The sequence below is a fragment of the Impatiens glandulifera genome, chromosome 1, assembly GCF_907164915.1.
Source record: "Impatiens glandulifera chromosome 1, dImpGla2.1, whole genome shotgun sequence".
Taxonomy (NCBI): Eukaryota; Viridiplantae; Streptophyta; class Magnoliopsida; order Ericales; family Balsaminaceae; genus Impatiens; species Impatiens glandulifera.
Window position 1 is genome coordinate 48,976,541 of NC_061862.1, and position 22,746 is coordinate 48,999,286.

The window sequence follows — 22,746 nt, forward strand, 5'->3', positions numbered from 1 at the left end:
TCCCCCTTCTCGTCTAATAAAAGCTCGTTTGATCAGAGTTTTATGGGTTTTATTTAGTTTTATACAAATTTTCTATATTTCACATCACTATTATTCCAACAATTAAATGATTTATTTTATCAACTAAAATTTAAAAATAATCTTACTTTATCTTTAAAAAAATCATTTTCAACAAATAAAAAACTCAAATAACCTATTTTCCATCAAACAATTTTTTGAACAAAATCTAAAAAAATCCTCAAATAACCTAACTCTTACAAGCCTTAAAGAAAGTGAGGGACAAATGATTATTATTAAGCTTAAAAGGAGATTAACTATAACACTTAAAAGCCTCTACTTTGATAATGCAATGATAATAAGACCTCTAAATTACATAGCCGGATAAATTATGACAAAAAAGTTAAGGGTATTAGAATTTATTTCGATATTGAATTATTATTTTTGTCTGATAAGTTAATTAACTTATTCACTCAAATGGTAACTTGTATTGAACTTATTTTTTTATTTTATTTTTGTGGAATTTGAAAAAAAAAAGTGTCCAAATAGTACATAAGTAACATAACATTACATCATTTAGAATGGAGTACTATTTAAAGTATTGGATGAAAGATTTAAGGTAGAATCAAACAAACCTAGATTCTCAAATTACCAAGCATATATCATTATATGTAAAAACAAATTAAAAATGTCAACCAAATAATTTCCGTACACCAACCGCTAGTAGTAGTATATATATAGAGAGAGCGCTTCATCACTTTCACAACCAATTCAACAAAAGAAGAGAGAGAGAGAAAATGTTTGGTAATATGGGTGATGAATTCCGTGGCGGCGTTTGCGGTGGAACACGGTGGAATATTCCGGCAACAACAACTCCCTTTGGTTTTTCTCCATGTTTGGCTGGCTCAACCGATCTAGAACCCTTCGATTGGAACATGAAACGAATATTCTCCAAGTCTATCAACAATGAAGATGATGATATTCATTCTCATGTTCCAGATTCAGGGTTTAATGATGGCGGCCACATCGTGAATTCAAGCATAAACATGTTTGGGATGGAAGCCATGGAAGATTGGAAACAAACCTTCAAGTAAGAATATTATGCTTATAATGTTATAATTTCTAAATAAACACTAATAATTATAGTTTACTTTGAGGACCTGACCTACTTTTGATTTCTTCCTTTTGTAACCATCCAACAAAAAGGGCTAAGTTCTAATCTTATCCTATATATTCCTTGCAGTGTTAATAATAACATGTCAAATAATTTGCAAGAGGAACAACAACAAGATAATTCTTTCAAATCCTTTTCACTAGAAGAATCGAATATCAACGCTTTCAACAACCCTATTTCATATGGGTATTCATCCACGTTGCTCCAAACCTTATTCGAAGACGATCCACAAGAATTATCGGTTTTCGAAAACCAGACCTTACCCATGAACTATCCATGCCCTAATAATTCTCAACTGGTCTCTCCTTCCATGCCAAAACTTCCCTTTGACCCTTCAATTTTCTCCGATCAAGCGCCTTCTTTATGGAGCCCTTCCGATATTAGGGCTAATTTCTTTCCTTCATTGAGCTGCCCCAAGATCACAGCTCCTAAGGTAATTTAATTTAATGATGCATGAATTAATTATTAAACTTTTAGTCAAAAAAAAAAAAAAAAAGCTAAAGGTTTCAACTTGATATTCAAGGTTGCAAGTCAATCTTCTAATGGTTTATCTTGGAGCTCAACAATGAGGAAGAACATTAATAATGATCAAAAGCCATTGAAAAGACCAAGAATTGAAACACCATCACCATTACCAACTTTCAAGGTATATAATACCATTTGATTTGTTTTTTCTAAAAAGTTTTTTTTTTTAATTATACCACATGTGGTTTATATATTTAGAGAAGTATATTAATGGGAAAAGATTGTCCTCAGGTTAGAAAGGAGAAGCTAGGGGATCGAATAACAGCTTTGCAACAACTGGTTTCACCTTTTGGAAAGGTACTAAATTAACCCTTTGATTAATTCAATTAGTATTTATATATATGATATATGCTAATAAATTATAAATAATAAATAATAATCTTCAGACTGATACTGCATCTGTTCTTCACGAAGCAATCGATTACATCAAGTTTCTCCATGATCAAGTCAATGTATGTCTTCTCCTCCAATGAAAAAATTGTACATTCATTACCAATTAATTTCTTATAATTATATAATTTATGTTTTCATTAGCAGGTTTTAAGTAGTCCTTACTTGAGAAACGGGAAACCCACTATTCAAAAACATGGTCAGAAGAATGAATCATTGTATTCACAAGAAGCAAAAGAAGGTAATTCAAAACAAGACCTAAAAAGTAGAGGGTTGTGTTTGGTTCCATTATCAAGCACAATTCCAATTGCTATTGAGACTACAAGAGCTGCTGATTTTTGGACACCTAATTTTGGAGGGGCATTCAAGTAGAGATCGAGATATGGATTGAGCAAATTATTAGGACACTAATTACATGCTTAATTATATATGAAGATGTATAATTAAAGTAAGGAGTGGGTTTATATTATTATTATCATTATTATTATTTGATATAAGAGACAGGAACAGGTGCTAAATTTAGCAGAAAACTGGGTTTAGTCTAATGGGTTGTTGTTGTTAATTTGTCATTATCTTGTAAGTTAAGCTAGATTTAGCAGCATTAGGGCTTTTGCTGCTGTTCATGTTCCTGTTTCTTTATATTATAATTAATTAAAAGTAACGTTTTTCCTTTCCATTTCCATTTTTACTCAATGTATTTATTTTATAAGTTTAAGATATTAACCCGAATTCTTGTTATCTAATTATATTTTATGTAAATTAATATTTTTATAAGATATTTGATAAAAAAAAAGTTATTTTGAAAAATATGTATAACCAGAAAATATTATTATTTAATTTTGAATGGAATGTGCTGGTAATGGCATAATGAGAGCACGCGCGTGTAATGTAGCTTTTGTCTGTGGAATATTAATTTTTAATTTATATTTGTCTGGAATATATTGTGGTAATGATGAGGAGTCAGAGAGAGATTGGCCCATGCTTTAAGCACTGAAATATGTGGCCATTTACCACTGAATTTCTTTTAGATTTTTCTGTAACTTACCTCTAGACTTTGTTTTTTAATAAAAAAAATGATAATTAAAAAAATACATTTTTATTGAAAATAAAATAACTTCCATAGGGGCCAATACATCCAGAGCTCGCTTGATCTGGGTTATTTGAAGATAAAAATTGGGTTTACAAAATAAAATGTTTGATATGATTTGAGAAAAAAATGGATTTTTATGTATATATTACTTAAATATCCTTATTTTTAATAAATAATAAATTATAAAATTATAAATAAAAATTAAATTGTATTTTATTTAATTAATGAAAAAATAAAAATTTTGATGGTTCGATTTTTGAATAAAATTTCCATATAACCAATATGGGACAAGCACTCCTATCCAATGTGATATCATGGCCATGCGGAAAGAACATGGACAGTATCAAATCAAAATGAACCAATTATCTTCAAAATTTTAGAATATTTAGTTTTAACATTGATTGGAGAAGTGAGCTTGCATTTAATTTAAGGTCGATTAATTTAATTTTAAATAGGAATGAATGTTTTTTTTTTATTGATTGTTATTTTAAAAATGAAAACTAATAAGTAATATTTTTTACCATGACATCATGTTAAGTGCAGTGAGTTTTGGTTTTAACATTGATAATATTAAGGACGTAATTAGAAATTAAATTTAGGGTGGATTTAAAAAAAGTTGGGATTGTTTGAAAAATTGAAGGAGAGATTGTGGATGAAATGAGTTGATCAATGTGATTTTGTTACTTTCTTAGAATTAGAGAAAAATTAATGAATAAAATTGAAAAAAATAATAAATTATGAGTGATGTTTTTTTGTGGGTCTTTATTTATTTATTTTTTTGTTACTGAACACAATTATTTGATAGTAAGAAATTGTTGAATCTCTCATTATAGAAAATGAAAAATATTTTATTCCAGTTTCTTTTATCCATTTTAAATAGAGTCTAATGAAATTACTTTCTAATGAGACGGACCATATTTGTATAGCTCTATCCAATAAAGTCAAAATTTTGTGAATTGAATTTTCTAGGAAATAATAATATTCATAAAGACCACATATGATGAAAAATCTGAGTTGACATGATGAGAAGACTCAAAAATGTTCTTGACCCAATTGTTGAGAATTTAAGATTTTTTTTTGAGGGATGATAAGAAATCATGGTGAGCCAAGCCAAATAACTTTTGTAAATGGCAGTACAAGAATATATACAAATTTGTGGGACACAAATTTGTTATAAGTTGAAAAACTCTCTGAAAATTTTTGCTAGAGAAAGATTTAAACTTATTATGAATTATGAATTTTCAGGATGATTTCTATTAAAATGTGTGTCTTGTTGGAGATGAAGTTATATGCTGATTTGACCATTATAAGTCTCGATTTTCATTATGGCTATATACACGGGTGAAAAAAGGATCAAAATCGAGAGTAAAAACTCTCGATAATGACTCTATATCTCTTGGTAATGACCAAATATCAAAGGTTTGAATAACTCTCGTCATTCCTCGGTATTGACACTTTCGGTAAATATAATTGGATGTTTACCGAGAGATATCGTAGATTTTTCGGTTTAGATACTCGAGAGAAAAAAATGAGAGTTAGTTGGAAAACTTTCGGTTTTTCTTTAAATAGAAAAACCGAGAATTTTTCATATAACTTGGTTTTTTCCTATAAGAAAAAACTGATAGCTTTCCAATTAACTCTCAGTTTTTCTTTTTCAAAAAAACCCGAGAGGTATATGGAAATCTCTTGGTTTTTCCCTTTCAAGAAAAACTGAGAGTTTTTCAATTAATTCTCGGTTTTTCCTTTAAAGAAAAACCGAAAGATTTCCATACAACTCTCGGTTTTTCCTTTTCAAATAAACCCGAGAGGTATATGAAAAAACTTTCGATTTTTCCCTTTCAAGAAAAACTGAAAGCTTTCCGTAAAACTCTCGGTTTTTTCTTTTCAAATAAACCCGAGAGGTATATGGAAAACTCTCGATTTTTCCATTTCAAACAAACTGAAAGCTTTCTATATAACTCTCGGGTTTTCCCTATAAAATGTACAAAATAGACCGATTGTTTTGTGCGCAACCAAAATTTGTTCAGCCAAACCAATATGTATACAAATAACGTTCATAAACCAAATGACCATTATTATTCCAAAATTCTAAACCAAATCAATCATCTAAACAACATGTTATCATTCGAATTAAAACGTACTCAATCATTCAAAAACCTGTTATCTGTTATCAGTCGAAATAACCAATCAAAACGTACTTGAATTAGCTAGTAGGGGAGGGGGAGGTGGTTGATATTGCCTCATAAAAATTTCAAAGTTATCCATTCTTGTCCTCATTTCTAGCTTTTCCGTTTGCATTTCATTATTCAGTCGAGTTCTTTCTTCATCCCTCTTTTTCAATTCCTCCACTTTCATCGCCAATCTTTGATTCTCCTCAAACAACCGATTAGTGGATCGTTGTGAATTGTTGTCACTTCGAAGATCCTCTCGAAAGTATGTGGCCGGACGCCTGATCCCATACCGATCACTACCTCATGCTTTTGGCGTTCGAACACTCTCTTCTTCAAGTCGAAGTAAGATATATTCGGTTCATTGCTTCTTACCTCCTCCATCTCCACCTGACATTTGAAATAAATTTTCATTATAATAATAAGCTAGCTTTATGTAATTAATTTAAATTAATTAACTTACAATTTTCTCTTGCGCTCTTTCTTCCCGGAAGGGGTTGAGTTTTCTTTTGTAGGTTTTGGGGTACGGGTCTTTTTGAATATTTCAATGATGGAGGGGGTCCGTTCTATTTCAAGTGTCTGTTGAAAGAAATGATTTATAAAATTAATAACATTCTTTATATTAAGTTATTAAAAATAATGAATAATGTACATACCAACTCTTTCTCCACTTGAGCAAACGGTCTACTTCCAGTATGATGTGAGAATTTCAGCTTATTCATGTTAACAACATTGGTACGACTATTTTGCTGTATTTGAAATAAAAAATGAAGTTAAAATAATTAATATCAGATTTTATTTGAATTATGAAATCGTACCTTAAATTTTTCCGTGAAATAATGGTTCTGACACACGAACTCCCAATCATCTCAATCGTAGTCTCGTGGGGATTGGCGAGTACCGCCGCCTCGTCTCCTTGATAAATGCGGATATAATCCCTATTCAAATTTGAGCGCCACCTATCCCATATTTGTTTGGCGTGTGCCAATCCACTCACTCGATATTGGTCAATAGAACCATCATTAGTACACTCGAACAGATCCTGAAAAATAAATCATTCAAATGTTATAAAAAAATATTGAATGATTAATGTATAATTAAGTAATGATTACCGTCATAACAATCCAAAAATAATCCAATTGGTCATCACTTAATGTCTTCCACTTCAGGAGACGGTGTGAGACGGCTGAGGGGTCCCGCACAACCGACCCAAATGTCTAAACCACATTTTTCTTCCATCGCCGACACCGTTGGGCCTCCCATCCACCTCTCTAAAAGTCAAAGCAATCTTTGTCCCCGGTGGCCTCCTAGATATCGCGATATTCTTGTTGTTCTTCCCCTGTCTCTTGCGGGCATATGATTCTTCAAAATTATCAAATTTATAATTAGATGTAAATCAATACAAACAATAACTAAGTGTAAACATGTTACTATCGATGATGGGTCGGGAGTGGAATGGTACTCATGATCCTCCTTATGAGCCTCCTTGTGGTCCTCCTCGTCATCCCCATTGATCCAAACGTACTCTCAATAAACTCTTCAACCTCAGATTCATCCTCGTCATGTGTATCACGTGCTGGGGGAGTAATAGTTAACGGGTCCACAATTAATGATGCGTCTCTAGAAGACTCTTCTCGGAGCCTTAGATTTTGGTATGACCTAGACAGTTTGCTGGGTGTTTTCCTTATACTCTTCCAAATAGTTTTCGGACCTTCAGACATCCTTAATGCAATTGGAATTTTTAAAATAAGCTTTGATAAAAATAAATGTGAGAAGAGAATACTTCAGGGGTGACTATATAAAATTGTTGTTAATTGAAATGTATGGATTTTTTAGTAGAGAAATCTATGACTATATGTTCATTTTGTTGCAATGCTTGAAAAAAGCTAAAACAAAATGCTTGTTTTTAATTAAAATCAAGTTTTAACATGTTTTAGAATGAAAAGTTTTTGTTTTACTTAAAAGAAAAATGTAATGCCAGAGCTCAATACATAAATATTTATGATGAAAGACTTTGTTTTCGTTACTAACAAATATTATGATGCTCATATTTTTGTAAAGCCTAAAAATCTTATAAACTTTAATTTGTAATTATGGTCTCATGATTTAAGGTAGTAGTAATTTGAGTTATTGGCGTTCCATATACATTCATAAAGTATCAATTTTTTTGTGACATTCTTTAGAAAAATATATTTTGACATTATAAACAAAATAACTTGGAAGAAGATAATAACCAAAATGGTTCTTATGGTATATAGAAAAGATGATATTGCTTTTAACTTTGGAGTTTTTAGTGTCTTTTATTTAAAATAAAGTTCTAACATTTAGATTTAAAAAAATGAAAATTACATGCTTTTATATTTTTTTTAATGTTTAGATTTTCATAGACAAGCTCAATAAATTGTGACAACATCATTTTGATTAGATGATTCAATTTTTGTCTTTATTTATTTCTTTTTCTCGGATCATTACACCTTTTTGGTTATGTATTAGGATAATTAATTATTTCTTAATCAACTTGTTTCCTATTATATTATATAATAATTTTATTTTTTCTCTGATAAATTATATTTTGTTTGATGATTCGAATTATCTATTGCTAACTAGACATATGTTTGAATGCTGAATTAATTAATATTAAATTTAAATTAATAAATCAAACCAAACCAGGCATTTCAGTTTGTTTGATCTAAAAATTGTATAGGAAAATTATAATGAAATGAAAATGAAAAGTAAGAAAAAAAAATCTTATACTTGTATAATTACACGTATAAATTAATAAAAGTTCATTTAAATGTATATACTATTAAAAATTGACTTATCTAGCCTCCGTGAGTAACCATGGTTAATTGTTTTTTTTTAAAAATATAATATTTATTAATTAAATATATATTTTTTTTTTAATTTTTTTAATTAATTAATTCATTTATCTATTTTTAATATTTTCTATTTATTTTTTGTCTATTTTTTTTATTAATTAATTAATACATTTATCTCTTTTCAATATTTCTTCTAACATAAAAAGAGTCATGTACATTGTCAATGAATACCCAATCAGGAAAACAAATCTAATTATACCCGACATAATCCAAATGACACGAGAATTTTTATTGCCGAATTTCAGATGGAGAAGTCAGAAAATGTGATCAATTAATTTATCATGTTAAGGCATATACAATATCCACTCGATCATCAAATTCACTAAATTTTTTCTTCAATTTCTAGTGGATTCATGAAAAAAAAAATGACATGGGTGGTCAAATCTTAGGCATGCCAAATCCATTTCCATTTGATATATTGTTTTACAAGTTTTATCCAATTAAGTTTTCTACTTAATGTTTATGTGATCACACGTGGATTAGTGATGTACTTTAAGTGATTCAAAAATATTTTCCTACACATACAAGGGAAACGCTTAAGATGTAAATTAATGTTAACTTTTAATGAAATGTCTTTAGAATTACTTATCTTCTCATAGTTTTTAACCAACAATAAATCACTTTTCTTTACTTTATTGATAATCTTTTTTTGTTCTATCTCACCTCTCCCCAAAGCATCAAACATCAAACTCCAATCACTTTGGGTTTCAAAGTGGGAACTCTAGGTGTAATAGTGTATTGTACTTGAAGGAATTCAATTCTTTCTATTCTTTGGCCAACAAAAAAAACTTTCTCATGAGTTTATCTAGTCCTAATTAATTACATTTTCATTTCAAAAGAATACTAATTAAATAAAATGAAAAGCATCAAACATGGAATCATTAATTAATTAATGAACTTTTGTTAGTTCTTTTAGAATGGTAAAATGAACTTTCCACAAAAATGAACTATCATTTTAATTTAGAGTGTTTTTAAGTTGGAATCGACCCAAAATCTTTAGGATGTTTTTAATCGAGTTATATTATTAGTTATAAGTTGTATTCGAAAAAATCATTAAAAAATAAATGTTTATGTTTTGTTTCTAAGGAAATTTGTTTTTTTCATTTTTAAAGAACGTTGGGGTACGCTCGCCTGTCAGCCTCGAACCCAGAACCTCAGAAAAACGGTATATATCCACCACTTATTTTCACTAGGGTAAGACGAGGGAATAATAAATTTCTCTTCTATAATCAGCTATTCCATCTTCTTTCACATGCGTCATCAGCATCTTGAAAGTATGATTGCTTTTGCTTTAACTTTTATTCAACTTTGAATCTGATGTTCTAAGCCTTGAAACAAAAGCTTGCTTTCATCTTCATGATGTGCCAATTCAGAAGATTTTATTTTATCATCTTTCCATGGCACCCCTAGCTAGCTAGCTAGCTAGCCTTCTTACCGATCGATCGATGCTGTTAGATAGATATACTTGCAGCTTTCAATCCTTTCAATTGATCACGGCCAAGATTTCTTCTAATATCCTTTTTCCCAATATGGGTATGTACCTTCTACAAGATATATTCTTCACACTTAAATAACAATTCTTCACATGTAGAAAGTTAGTTATTACTGTTTTCTCGTGTACTAGTTACAATCATGTATATATTCAAACTCTCATCACTCCACCATCTTCAATTGGAATATTATGTATGTTTGTGTGGTTATTCATCTACTCATTTTACTGTTACTGCAATTTTAGGTAAAGTTACTTTAATTATATTCACATTTATTTATTTATTATAATGCAATGAAGAAACGAATGTGATAGCTCATATAATAAGAATCATGTTTAGGAGATCCAATGTCATTTTTTTTTATTCTCGTTAATAATATTTTCATTTGAAACAGATCATAAATGTGTGACTGATATTAACTTTTAAATTTAAAACAAAATTAAAAAATGCAGTGGATAAAAAAAAATGATAAGATATTAATTAATAAAAGAAAAGACAAATATAATCACTTTTATACCCCTATATATTGAACACATTAATTAATGTATTCGATTTATGGTATTCAGATGGTGAATTGTTCTTATAAGTTTTCTTTATCATCTCCTTGTCTTTCCCATTTCATTATATTTACTTTTAACATTTTTGTTCATTATACATATTTTTAGGAGGATATTGTCATATTCATATTATATATTAATACAAGTTTTCTATTTAAAAACATTAACCTATTTTGTTCATATTAGAATGTTAGGCAAAATAAATAAGAAAACTCTCTCAACCACTAAATAACATGTCATCAAGCCCTAATAGAATAAAGACCTTGTTGAGATGTCTGAATTGATGATACAAGGAAAAAGAATATTGAACAAAAGGAAAGTATATCTTTTTGGTGTGTAATCTTGATTTAAGAAAATAAGATTAACATAAAAGGAAATGTGATGTTTTGTTACTGTAATATAACTAGGAAAGTATTGTGATAATATTTTGGAAATTATTTGCCAAAATATTGTGTTGACTTAGTTGAAGACTATTTAAAGGTGCAGTTGAGTACTTCAGAAAGTTGAAGTCTTTTCCTTAAGAGCATCGTTTCCAGTCCCAGTATTTGTATTTGTTAGGGTTTCGGGGGACCGAATATTATATAAACTCGTGTCATAACCCTACTTTGTACGGTTGTAATCTCTGTTCCGATCTCCTAATAAGATTCTCCTTTTCTGGGGAACGTAACCAAGTTTTATCTTAATGAACCACGTTAAAATCTATATCATTCTTTATTGCTTACATCATCTATCGCATCCCGTTACAACAAACTGGTATCAAAGTTTCAGGTTATTCGATTGTTTGTTCTTTTAATTGAGATGGCAGTAGTAAGAATCAAGACGACAAGTTAAGGAGGATAAAGCAATATGGAAAATCAAGATGCGGGCTTTACTGAAACAACAGGGCTTATGGGGGTCGCTGAAGTTGTCAACAGGAGCAGAACAACCGTTGAGATTGTCAATCTGGAGGAGAAGATAATGTGACAGATAAAGATGCGGGCTCCACTGAAACAACAGGGCTTACAGGGGTCATTGAAGTTGTCAACGGGAGCAGAAACAACCTTTGAGATTGTCATTCTGGAGGAGAATATAATATGGCAGATCAAGATGCGGGCTATACTTAAACGATAGGACATATGGGTTGTTGAAGTTATCGGTAAAAGTAGAACAACAAACTGGTATCAGAGCATTGACTAATGCATCTGGGCAATTTCTAACATTGACTAATGCATCTGGGTCATCTTTGGCATTGCATAATGCATATGGGCCATCTTTGGCATTGACTAATGTATTTGGGTCATCTCTAGCATTGAATAATGCATCTAAGTCATCTCTGACATTGACTAATGCATCTGGGCCATCTCTAGCATTTACTAATGCATTTGGGCTATCTCTAGCATTGACTAATGTATTTGAGCCATCTCTGACATTGACTAATGCATTTGGGTCATCTCTGGAAATGACTAATGCATTTGGGCCACATCCGGCGTTGACTAATGTAATTGGGCCATCTCTGGCATTGATTAATGCATCTGGGCCATCTCTAGCATTGACTAATGCATCTGGGCCATCTTTGGTATTGACTAATGTATCTGGGCCACATCTGACATTGACTAATATATTTGGCCATCTTTGACATTGACTAATGTATCTAGGCCACATCTGATATTGACTAATGTATTTGGGCCATATCTGGTATTGATAAATATATTTGGGTCATCTCTGGTATTGACAAATACATCTGGATCACATCTAACATTGATTAATGTGTTTGTGCTATTATGATCTGCAACAATGAGTGTATTCAAGTCAAGGTGGAGATTTATTGAGTAGACTTGAATATTTGGGTTACCTAAGAAGATATTAAGCTATCTTGGAGACAACTCTAGATCTAGAAAAGAGAGACGAGTGTATCTGGGTCATCTGGCACCGACGAGTGCATCTGGGCCATCCGGCACCGGCGAGTGCTTCTAGGCCATCCAACACCGGCGAGTGTTTCTGGGCCATCCGACACCGACGAGTTCATCTAGGCCATCTGGCACCGGTGAGTGCATCTAGGTCATCCGCACCGTCGAGTGCATCTGGGCCATCCAGCACCGGCGAGTGCATTTGGGCCATCCGATACCGGCGAGTACATCTGGGCCATCCAGCACCGGCGAATGCTTCTAAGCCATCCGACACCGGCGAGTGCATCTGGGCCATTCAGCACCGGTGAGTGCTTTTGGGCCATCTGGCACCGGTGAGTGCTTTTAGGTCATCCGGCATCAGTGAGTGCTTTTAGACCATCTGACACCAGTGAGTGCATTTGAACCATCCAGCACCGGCGAATGCATCAGGGTCATCCGGCATCGGTGAGTTCATTTGGGTCATCTAGCACCGGCGAGTGCATCAGGGCCATCCGGCATCGGTGAGTGTATCTGGGTCATCTAGAATTGACGAATGCATATGTTAAGTTGTCTTATGACAACTCTGAATTAGAGGAGATAGAATATTTGAGCATTGATTAATGTATTTGGGGCATTTGAGGGAATTCAAGTCAAGGTGGAGATTTGTTGAGATGTGTTGAATTGATGATGCAGGGAAATAGAATATTGAACAAAAGGAAAGTATATCTTTTTGGTGTGTAATCTTGATTTAAGGAAATAAGATTAACACAAAAGGAAATGTGATCTTTTGTTATGGTAATATAACTAGGAAAGTATTGTGATAATATTTTGGAGATTATTTTCCGAAATATTGTGTTGACCTAGTTGAAGACTATTTAAAGGTGCAATCGAGTATTTCAGAAAGTTGAAGTCTTTGCCTTGAGAGCATCGTTTCCAGTCCCTATATCTGTATTTATTAGGGTTTCAGGGGACCGAGTGTTATATAAACTCGTGATATAAGCCTAGTTTGTACGGTTGTAATCTTTGTTCTGATCTCCTAATAAGATTCTCTCTTTCTAGTGGATGTAACCAAGTTTTATCTTGGTAAACAACGTTAAAATCTGTATCGTTCTTTATTACTTACGTCATCTATCGCATCTTGTTACAACAGATCTTTTAATCAATTTCATGACATAGAGGGATTATATTAGTTTCTTTCACATAAGATTGACATCTGTGAGGCAATTTTCAATATTAATTGTCCTGTGTGAAATATTTTTTCTTTGATTTGACCGATAGTTGACCGGATGAAGCGGGTGTCTTCCGTCTCGATTTCACCCAAATTCATCCCCCGAACATTAATAAGAACACAATTAAATATATAACAACAACCATATATTAATTTATTCTTCATATTTTATAAGTGTTTAAATTTATTTTTTATAATAATATAAATTTTCAATATTACGATTCAAGGTCTCTTGAAATCCGGTCATCACTAAAATGGAATGTAAATTGTCTAAATATAAAAATTAAATAATTTCGTAAGGAGGTCTGTTAATCTTCATTAAGAGTGTGTTGCCATTTATTCCCACATATAAGATGTCGCTATTCATTCTCTTCAAGAATGTGTCGGTAAAAATGTAGAGAATAATGTGTAAAATTCTTTGGGGATCTTCTAACTCATCGTTTTTTCATTTAGTTAGTTGAGATAAAATTAAATTTTTAAAGATTAAGGAGGTCTAGATATTCGAGATCTTATTTTTTTTAATAAGGTTTTTCTATCAAAATGGTGTAGTAATTTGCAACGGAGTCGAATAGTCTTTGGGCATCGATAATCAGATTTAAGTATGGTAATGATTGGTTTGGTTGGTTCACCTAAATCTTTAATTATCCAGCGGGGTGAAGCATTTGGAGGAGAATTTATTCTACGTGGAAATGTTTTTGTGAGCAATCTAGTTTCATTGTGGGGATGATTCTTCGATTAGATTTTGGAACGACATTTAGTGTAGTGTCAAAAGTCTAACTATGACGTATCTTGAGCTTGTTTTCATTGTTATATGTAGAAATACCACAGTTAAAGACATGTTTGATCATCGATCTAGTGGTTGCACTAGCCGAATTAGATATAAAAGGAGATTAAATATTATGGAGACTTCGTCCCAAAATAGAGTTTACTTTTGGTAGGACGCAATAAAGTGTCCCCGTCTGAACAAGACGTTATGCATTGGCAAGATATTGAAAGTTTTTATGTGGGGCATTACTACAAGTTGTTCAATAAAATGATTTTATATAATTTTTGTTGGGAAAAATTTTGAGAGTTAGAAATTTCATCTAAGATCTCGTTATTTAGATGGAGCATTATGTTGCGATACTAGGAGATAGTGTATCCCTTAATGCAAGAACAACAATAACTCCGAAAATTGCAGAAATGAAATAAAATAACTAAAGAACGCAAATACAAGATTTATAGTGATTCGGCCAAACCATGCCTACATCCACTTTCGAAGTACAAGAGACTCTCCACTTTATTATCAAGATTGTTATAGGAGTATTACAATGATTCTCTCATAATGAAAGCTCATACACAATTCACAAGGAAGCGATGCTCTCAATGCAAAAACTTGGTTTTCTAAATTGTATGATTGCACATTTAAATAAGCCTCAATTAGGTCAATATCGAAATCTTGTTCAAATCTTTCATAGAGCTTCCAAAATATTCTTGCCATATTTTCTAATTGTATTTTCATAACAAAAGATATATTTTCCTTTTGTATTAATCTTATTTCCAAATATGAAGATTATACACCCAACATATATAGTTTCCTTTTGTTAAATATCATTTTCTTGTATTCTCAACATGTTATTCACATTGAATTTTAACGGATGATATGTGCATGAAAAAATGTTGTATTATGACTAGTCGTATATGTTACAAAGAGGTTGAATCAATAACCCACTTACTTTTTTTTATTGTCGAGGGGTGACTAGTATTTAGAGTGAGTATTATTGGGATTTATTGGGTGATGCCCAAATTTTTAGGTAGTTGTTAGAAAATTTGGATTAATGCGGCTGGTATGACAGACCTACATATTTGGCCTACATATATGGCTTACCATCCAATTTTTTTTTTGTGTACTATCTGGTTTGAGAGAAATAATCAAACTTTTAATGATCGTAGCTGTCTGACGCATGTCATTCATAATACTATTATTATGATGTATTTTAGATTTCTTCAGGCAGTAAAGTCTGTCGAGAAGTTAATCGTTTTCGAGAATTTACGAGCTCGATTATTTATTGAGTACCGATTTTTTTTAAAAAAAAATTTTTATGTAATGTTTTGTCGTTATGCTTAAACGATTTTTTTCATTTTTAATATATATAGACTTTTTTTTAAAAAAAAATAATATAAATTTTCAATATATTATACAAAAACATCATTTTATCATATGAAAGATTTATTTTCAAAAAATATTATATAAATGGTGCCCACTAGGATTTCTCAAAACCAAACTGAGACGGGGATGATAGAAAAAAATGTTCCAAATTTGCATCTCACGTCTTATTACATTGTATTTTGTTGATATTATCTGAGATTTTTATACTGTATCTTGAATATTGAGTCTGTGAAAACTTGTTAGCCAAAAAAAATCTAGTAAGGACAGTTGCGGATTAACACTAGGCATGAATGTGTAAGAAGGTGATGTGGGACAAAAATTGTTATTAGTGAATAGTGTCTATATATTTAGATTGAAAGCAATCAAAATGATCTTTGAAAACAAGTCTCGTTTTTGGATTGGTGTTAAGTTACATTTTCTAGTTTTACTTTTGACGAAGATTAGATTCAGATCTCAAGCCTCAATTGTTGACATCCTTGATAATAATAATAATAATAATAAAAAAAAAAACGTTAGTAGTTTTGATATCTTTTATTATCGATTTATGTTTTTGTCATATTTGATCGAAGTGAGTTCTTTTAAATGTAGAATAGGATTTGAAATTTTCATTGATGTAAAAAGTACTGAGTTGTGAACACTCTCAATCCAGTTAGGAAAGTTTTGATTAATATTCCTCTCTATACCATTCTTGAAGGGTCAATTCAATAATTTGAATATGGTCCAACTCCAATCTATCTCAATTATCATGGAGAGAAAATAAAATAAAGTTCACTATAATTATTATAAAGATTTTCATGACATATTTTAATTGTTTAGGTATATTAAAAATAATAAATATATATTTTCTATTTTTCTATAAATCCAAAATAATCCGATTTTTTAATAAATAGAATTTTTCATAAAACAAAATATTTTATTTTGAAAAATAAAATAAAATAATATCACTTGTTAGATTACACTTAAAATTTTTTAGATGAGAGTGAAAGTAATGTAACTTCCTATGTATAAAAAAAAAATAATAATAAAATAAAATTAGTCAAACAAGCCTTTGTATAAAATTTGTTTGAAGCCATATAAACATATAAATTGGACTTGAGTTATTTAATAATTAAAAAGTGAGTGATATAAAAAAAATGGGTTTGAAAATAATAAATAACTTTGAAAAACTATAAATCGGGGATTGTAATATTATCATGATCAGGACTGGGCTATATATCAGGAGGCCCAATCGAGCTCTATAAAACCAAATGGGCTTCAAATATGGTCGTTAAGATTTTGTCATTTATTAATTTTTGAAAAAAAACAGATATTTCGTCTCAATCTCTATAATTTATTATTATTATTATTTCATTTTATATGGGTAAGTTGTAACCAAGAGAATTTAACATGTCAAGTGGAAAAAAAAGTTGGAATTTTGGAAATATTTATTTTAGTTTTAAAATAATATATATTAAAAGAAAATTTGAATGCAACATCATTTTTATTTTAAATAGCTTGGTGTGGGAAAGGAAAAAAAAAAAAAAAAAAAAGACAACAGCCACAAAACATTGACTTAAAATGTTAACTCATTCATTACATAAGGAGAAAAAAGAGTTTTTTTTCTTCTGAAAATTCAGAGCAGCATCAAATTGAATTATAATAATATTATAGGCAAAATTTGACTTAATTGAAAGTTCATGAAGCAAAAGAAAATTATACTTCAACAATATGTGTGAACTCTACTGATAAAATGTTAAAAGCAAAATTAAGTGTACAACAATCTACAAAATCATTTACACCTAGCCGAGATGATCATACCGATCGCGAATTCATTAGTTACGATTTTTTTTTTCTGAACCGATTACAAGAGTTGGATTGGTTTGTACTATAACTATCAATATAAACTTAAATTAAAAAGAATGTGAGAGTATATAGATAGTTTGTACTATAATCATCTAACACATTTAAATAAATAAATAAAACAATGTTGGAGCTTTTGGTCAACGGTTTTTCAAATTTGTTAACAATAATTTTGTATGGTTCAATTATCATGTGAGACTCGAACTTGAAACAATTTTACTAAATATGGCTCAAATTTTCAACTTTGCCATATAGGGCTCCTACTTTTATTTTATTAGCTAATTATTATTTGACACATATTTAAAACCTAGATTCCTCGTTGCTAATGGACACACGGTCACATTATCGGAGACATTGACACCCAAGAATCCTCTTGTTCCACACTTCATACACCCAGGCCGTTAATGTCTTACTGTACACATCGACACCCAAGAAGATAAGTTCTTGAATCTTGACAATCATTCATTTTTTATGAAAAGAACTAAAGACTTCATGCTCACATATAAGAAATCTGACCAACTGGAGATGGTTGGATATTCAGATTCAGATTTTGTTGGATACCAAGACAGTCAGAGATCTATTTCAGGTTATATCTTCATGCTTGCTGGAGGAGCAATCTCATGGAAGAGTGTTAAACAAACATTCATAGCTTCTTTCACTATGGCCCCTGATAATCATGGAATGTGGCTGCGAAATTTTGTTACTGGACTAAAAATTGTGGAAGGAATTGAAAGACCATTAAAGTTATTTTGTGACAATAAATCAGCAGTCATGTATTTAAACAACAATATGAGTTCAACTAAGTCAAAACACATTGACATTAAATTTTTAGTTGTCAAAGAAAGAGTTTAAAGTGGTCAGTTATATATAGAACATATTGGTACAAACTCTATGATTGGGAATTCGTTAACTAAGGGATTACCACTTAAGGTCTTTTTGGAGCACACTGCTTGAATGGGTGTTATGTCATTTAAAGACATTCAATTTTAGTGAGAGTTTGTTGCTATATATATAAATGTAATACCTACTTATTGATTAATGCAGTTTATGGGTGATAAATTTTTTTGTTATACTCTTTTTTTTGAAACCTTGATCTCATTAGGGACTAATTAGAAGTTGACATAATTGATCACATTAAATGTCATTTCTATGCTACACATCCGTACTATGATCAATGTCATTTAATTATATTGATATTCGTGATAATTGATGGGTTAAATACGAACTAATATAATTAAAATCGTTTTGGTTCAATGTTGATATGATTGATGGACGATATTGATTTGGAGTGACTTTAAATTATATGATGAATTTATTAGCACAAAGATGAACCCTTATAGTTACATATAATTAAAGTGGGAGATTGTTAGCTTAATTAGACTAATATATTTAATTAAAGTGTTTAAACCATTTTATTCAAATTCAATTGATAAAGTGATTATTAAAGAATAAAAAAAATTCATTTATTGAGTTAAGTCACGTTTAGTGATTATGGTGCAGTTTTATTACGTGTAGAAACTATTTATTTGTTTATTATTTATGATGGTAAAATAATAAATAAAAATAATATATATAAGGGTTGTGGTCCCGTTTCATAGACGATATATTTTTCATTTCTCATAACCTCTATCGTTAAAGAGAAAATGGAAAAACCATCTATTGAATTGGAAGAGCCAACATTGCGAGAACTCAAGAATCTTCTCCCAATGTATTCAGGTAAGCTTCCTCTTAGTTAGTAATCTTAATTTATGAACATAGAAAGTTGTGATGTTTATGATTCATGACGTTAGATAATGTCTATAGGATTCTAGATAAAGAACAAAATGATATTCTAACAATATGTTTATGATCATAGTTTAAATATTAAAGAATAACTATCATAGTTCAATGACTGCTTGTATCACCAGAAACATTCTCATTCCGAGAGTTAGAGTATAGTTGAAGATCAACAGACGAGTTTAATGCATTACTCTTGAATTTCCATATTAGGTCATCAAAAACGAAAGTCCTTTTTGCTACTGAAATTGAAATCAGGTAAGACAAAGGAGAATAAAAATCTAACTGTTATACAACAAATGAATCAACTATAAGTAAAGAACATAACAATCATGAAAAACAAATATTACATTTGGCCAATTTCGAAAGCTTTTGCGATGTTTAATGTATGCCAAACCCAATTTTGGAAGCCTTCTTGTTGAACTCTGATTGCATTGAGAGCGCAACTCGTTGGTCATCCGATTTCGTACCACTACTACTTGTCCCATTATGCGGAGAAAAAAACGACTTCTTCCTTCTCTCAGTTATGCTCTAAAACTCCTACGTCTGACCCTGAAAAGAGGAACTTACACCTTTGACAGGTATTTTATAAGATCAACCAACAACCATATCAGAGATAATTCTTCAACCCGCTTTCCTCTATCGCTCAACCAGGAAACTGAGTTTTATATAAAGAAAATCTTTGGGTTTTCCTCTATTTTAATGTTTCCTAGCTAGGAATATGTTCTCCTTTGAGTTTGGACCTGGCGATACTACGATTATTTCATGGAAGAAGCTTACGAAGGACGTACGATAGCAAGGCTAATAGACACTCCTAGGTTACTAATTACTGAAGTCACGTCAAATGCTCATCCGCTCTCGACTCTCACTTAGTTCCGGTAAAAATTGAGGTACGATAGATTAAGTTAAATAAAGATAAATGGAAAACTAATTAAAAAAGAAATAATTAATTAAGTGAAAATAAGAAAAGTGTTTTAATTGATTAAAATGAACTTAGGTGGAAAAAAATAAGTTTAATCAATACGACATAGTTTTAATGATGAATTTATAAGTGAATAAAACTAAGTTGTGCAAATGTTTAATGCGCATGTACAACTCAAAAAACGCGAGCAGACGCATTGCTTCAACAGCAATCTTAAGAAACGCGAGTAGACGTCTTGCTTCAGCAGTAGTCTGAAGAAGCGCGAGCAGACGCATTGCTTCAACAACCGTGTGAAGAAGTGCGTGTAGACGCCTTGCTTCAGCAAGAGTCTGAAGAAGCGTCTGCATAGCTCATCAGCATAGTGAACAACACTGTTCATTATCAGCAGTTTGCCAAGTCAACTTAATATGACAAATATTCAACTGCCACATACGCTTTTTTTCACTAGCCCGTGCTGTACGTTCTAGTACACCACGTTCCAATAAATATTCTACGCACTACCTTCCATTACACCACATTACAACGAATATTCTGCGCACTACCAATCCAGTACGCCACGATCTAATGAATATATTTTTATGTACGATCCCGTACATTTGGCGTTCATCTAACAGAAAGTTGACACGTATTTATTAGAAAGATTCAACTGTTGCTACGATTCAAGATAAAAAGGCATCTGAGTACAACGACGAACCTCTCCGATTCTCTGATCTTTTGAACGCTTACTCTCTCTCTAGCTCATCTTTCTCAAGTGTATTATTTAATTCACTAAGTTAAGCTAAGAGATAATTTATTGTATTACCTGAGTTTATTTTCAGTATTATAAGTTGAACAGAACGTTGTCTGTTTAACAGAGTGATAGTTAGTAGTATAGAACAGGCAACTGTTAAGTCATGGGTTCTGATTGGGTTTGTGTAATCGCTATACAAATCAAAGTTCTCTAGTGAAATATTTTAGAAACAGAAGAATGGGTGACGTAGGAGTTTTATCTTTGAACATCCATAAAACTCTTGTGTTATTTACTTTTTACATCTTTCCGTCTTACATCTGGCGCTTCAAATCTAGCAAGCATTTCCGCACTTGAAATCATTCGAGAGCTTGCGACGATTTGTGAAGAATAGAAATATATTTTTATCTTTAACAGGATTAAAATTGAATTAAAAGTGATTATTAGCACAACAATATTCAACCCCCTTCTATTGTTGTCATCGATCCTAACAAGTGGTATCAGAGCAATGTTTTCTATTCTTAAGCAATGTAGATATCTGAATCATGTCTCTTCTAAACAAAATCCTAATGTTCTCAAAAGAAGATTATGATGATTGGAAGATCAGAATGCAAACTCATTTGACCGCTCAAATGATGATATTTGGTATGTCATCATTGATGGTCCGATAAAGATTCTGAAGGTCAGCACAACCACAGCTTCAACTGATGGTTCTTCTAAGATGAAGGAGAAACCAACATTTGAGTGGTCTATTGAAAATAAGAGGAAGGTCAACCTCGACAATGTGGCCAAAGACATCGTCTACAAGACTATTGACAAGAACATGTTTTGAAAGATCAAGTCATTTTCCACTGTCAAAGAGATCTGGAAGAAGCCGACTCAGCTTTGTGAGGGAAACGACCAAACCAAAGAAAACAAGTTGATGGTTGTAACACAAAAGTTTGACAACATCAAGAAGCGTCCTTGAGAGACAATGACTAAATTCGATGAAAGATTCAACAATATTGTCATTGAACTCTCCACTCCGGGAAAGACATATAACAACATAGAGGTTGTCTTTAAATTCATGAGAGCTCTACCTAGAGAATGGGACATCAAAATGATGGCGAAGAGTGAATCCAAAGATCTCAACAAGCTTGAGCTACATGACATGTTCGCCGATATGAAAGCCTATGAGTTTGAAATAAACTCAAGGAATAAAGAATAGACATCCACATCCGTCTCAACAAGGCGCTGGTGACTGCTAAAGAGCCACCTACCGCGACCGTTGCAAAGTCTACCGAGTAGATTAGCAGCGATGCAATGTCACTCTTCGTCAAGAAGTTTGGCAAATTCATGAAGAAGACTCATTATAAATCTAACTCTAATAATAATAATTATAAGAATGAATCCAAGGCTAACTTGAAATGCTTTAACTGTGACAAACTAGGTCACTTCAAGGCGGATTGTAGAAAGCCCATGAGGGATGATAAGAAGCCTCATGATAAGAAGAATAAGAAGGATCAAAAAGCTCTCATGGCTGAGGAAAGCAAGATCAAGTGGGCTGATAGAGACTCAGATGACAGCTCAACAAACGAAAGTGAGGATGAAGGCATTTAATACTTCATGATAGACGACAATGAGGTATGTGACTTCTCTTCTGATGAGTTCACAAGAGATGACTTAACCACTGCACTCAATGACATGGTCATTGGTCATTGAGTGCAAGAAGCTATCAGATTCTTTTAATGAAATAAATTTGAAAAAAAAGTGACAGAACTTCTTCATTTCAAAACACTAAACAAGAAGTTTTGAAAATAATTGAGCTCTCATCTGAAAATGATAAGCTCAAGGAAACAATTCGAAATCTTTCTTCTGAAAATCAAAAGTTAAACTACGTGGTCAGTTCCTGGACAAAATTTGGAGATGACATCAGACAACTAATTAGTCAGCAAAGGCCCGCGAGATGCAAATCTGATTTAGGATTTGTT

The 22,746-nt window shown here is 31.5% G+C and overlaps 2 protein-coding genes across 3 annotated transcripts; both read left to right on the forward strand.

The window, feature by feature from the left end:
• Positions 1-775: 775 nt before the first annotated feature.
• Positions 776-2,762, forward strand: LOC124921305 (transcription factor bHLH112-like). 2 transcript variants are annotated; one of them, XM_047461941.1, is made up of 6 exons: positions 776-1,087; positions 1,241-1,604; positions 1,695-1,817; positions 1,928-1,993; positions 2,083-2,148; positions 2,231-2,762. In XM_047461941.1, the coding sequence occupies exons 1-6, from the start codon at positions 795-797 to the stop codon at positions 2,456-2,458; spliced, it is 1,140 nt and encodes a 379-aa protein (XP_047317897.1). In that variant the 5' UTR covers positions 776-794; the 3' UTR covers positions 2,459-2,762. The 2 variants fall into 2 exon arrangements, with proteins under 2 accessions (XP_047317897.1, XP_047317898.1); XM_047461942.1 differs by having other exon boundaries at positions 2,234-2,762.
• A 19,316-nt stretch (positions 2,763-22,078) lies between these two features.
• On the forward strand, positions 22,079-22,375 carry LOC124927244 (putative uncharacterized protein DDB_G0271526). The gene has a single exon (XM_047467634.1). It carries the CDS (start codon positions 22,079-22,081, stop codon positions 22,373-22,375), a length of 297 nt encoding a protein of 98 aa, XP_047323590.1.
• The last annotated feature ends 371 nt before the right edge of the window (positions 22,376-22,746 follow it).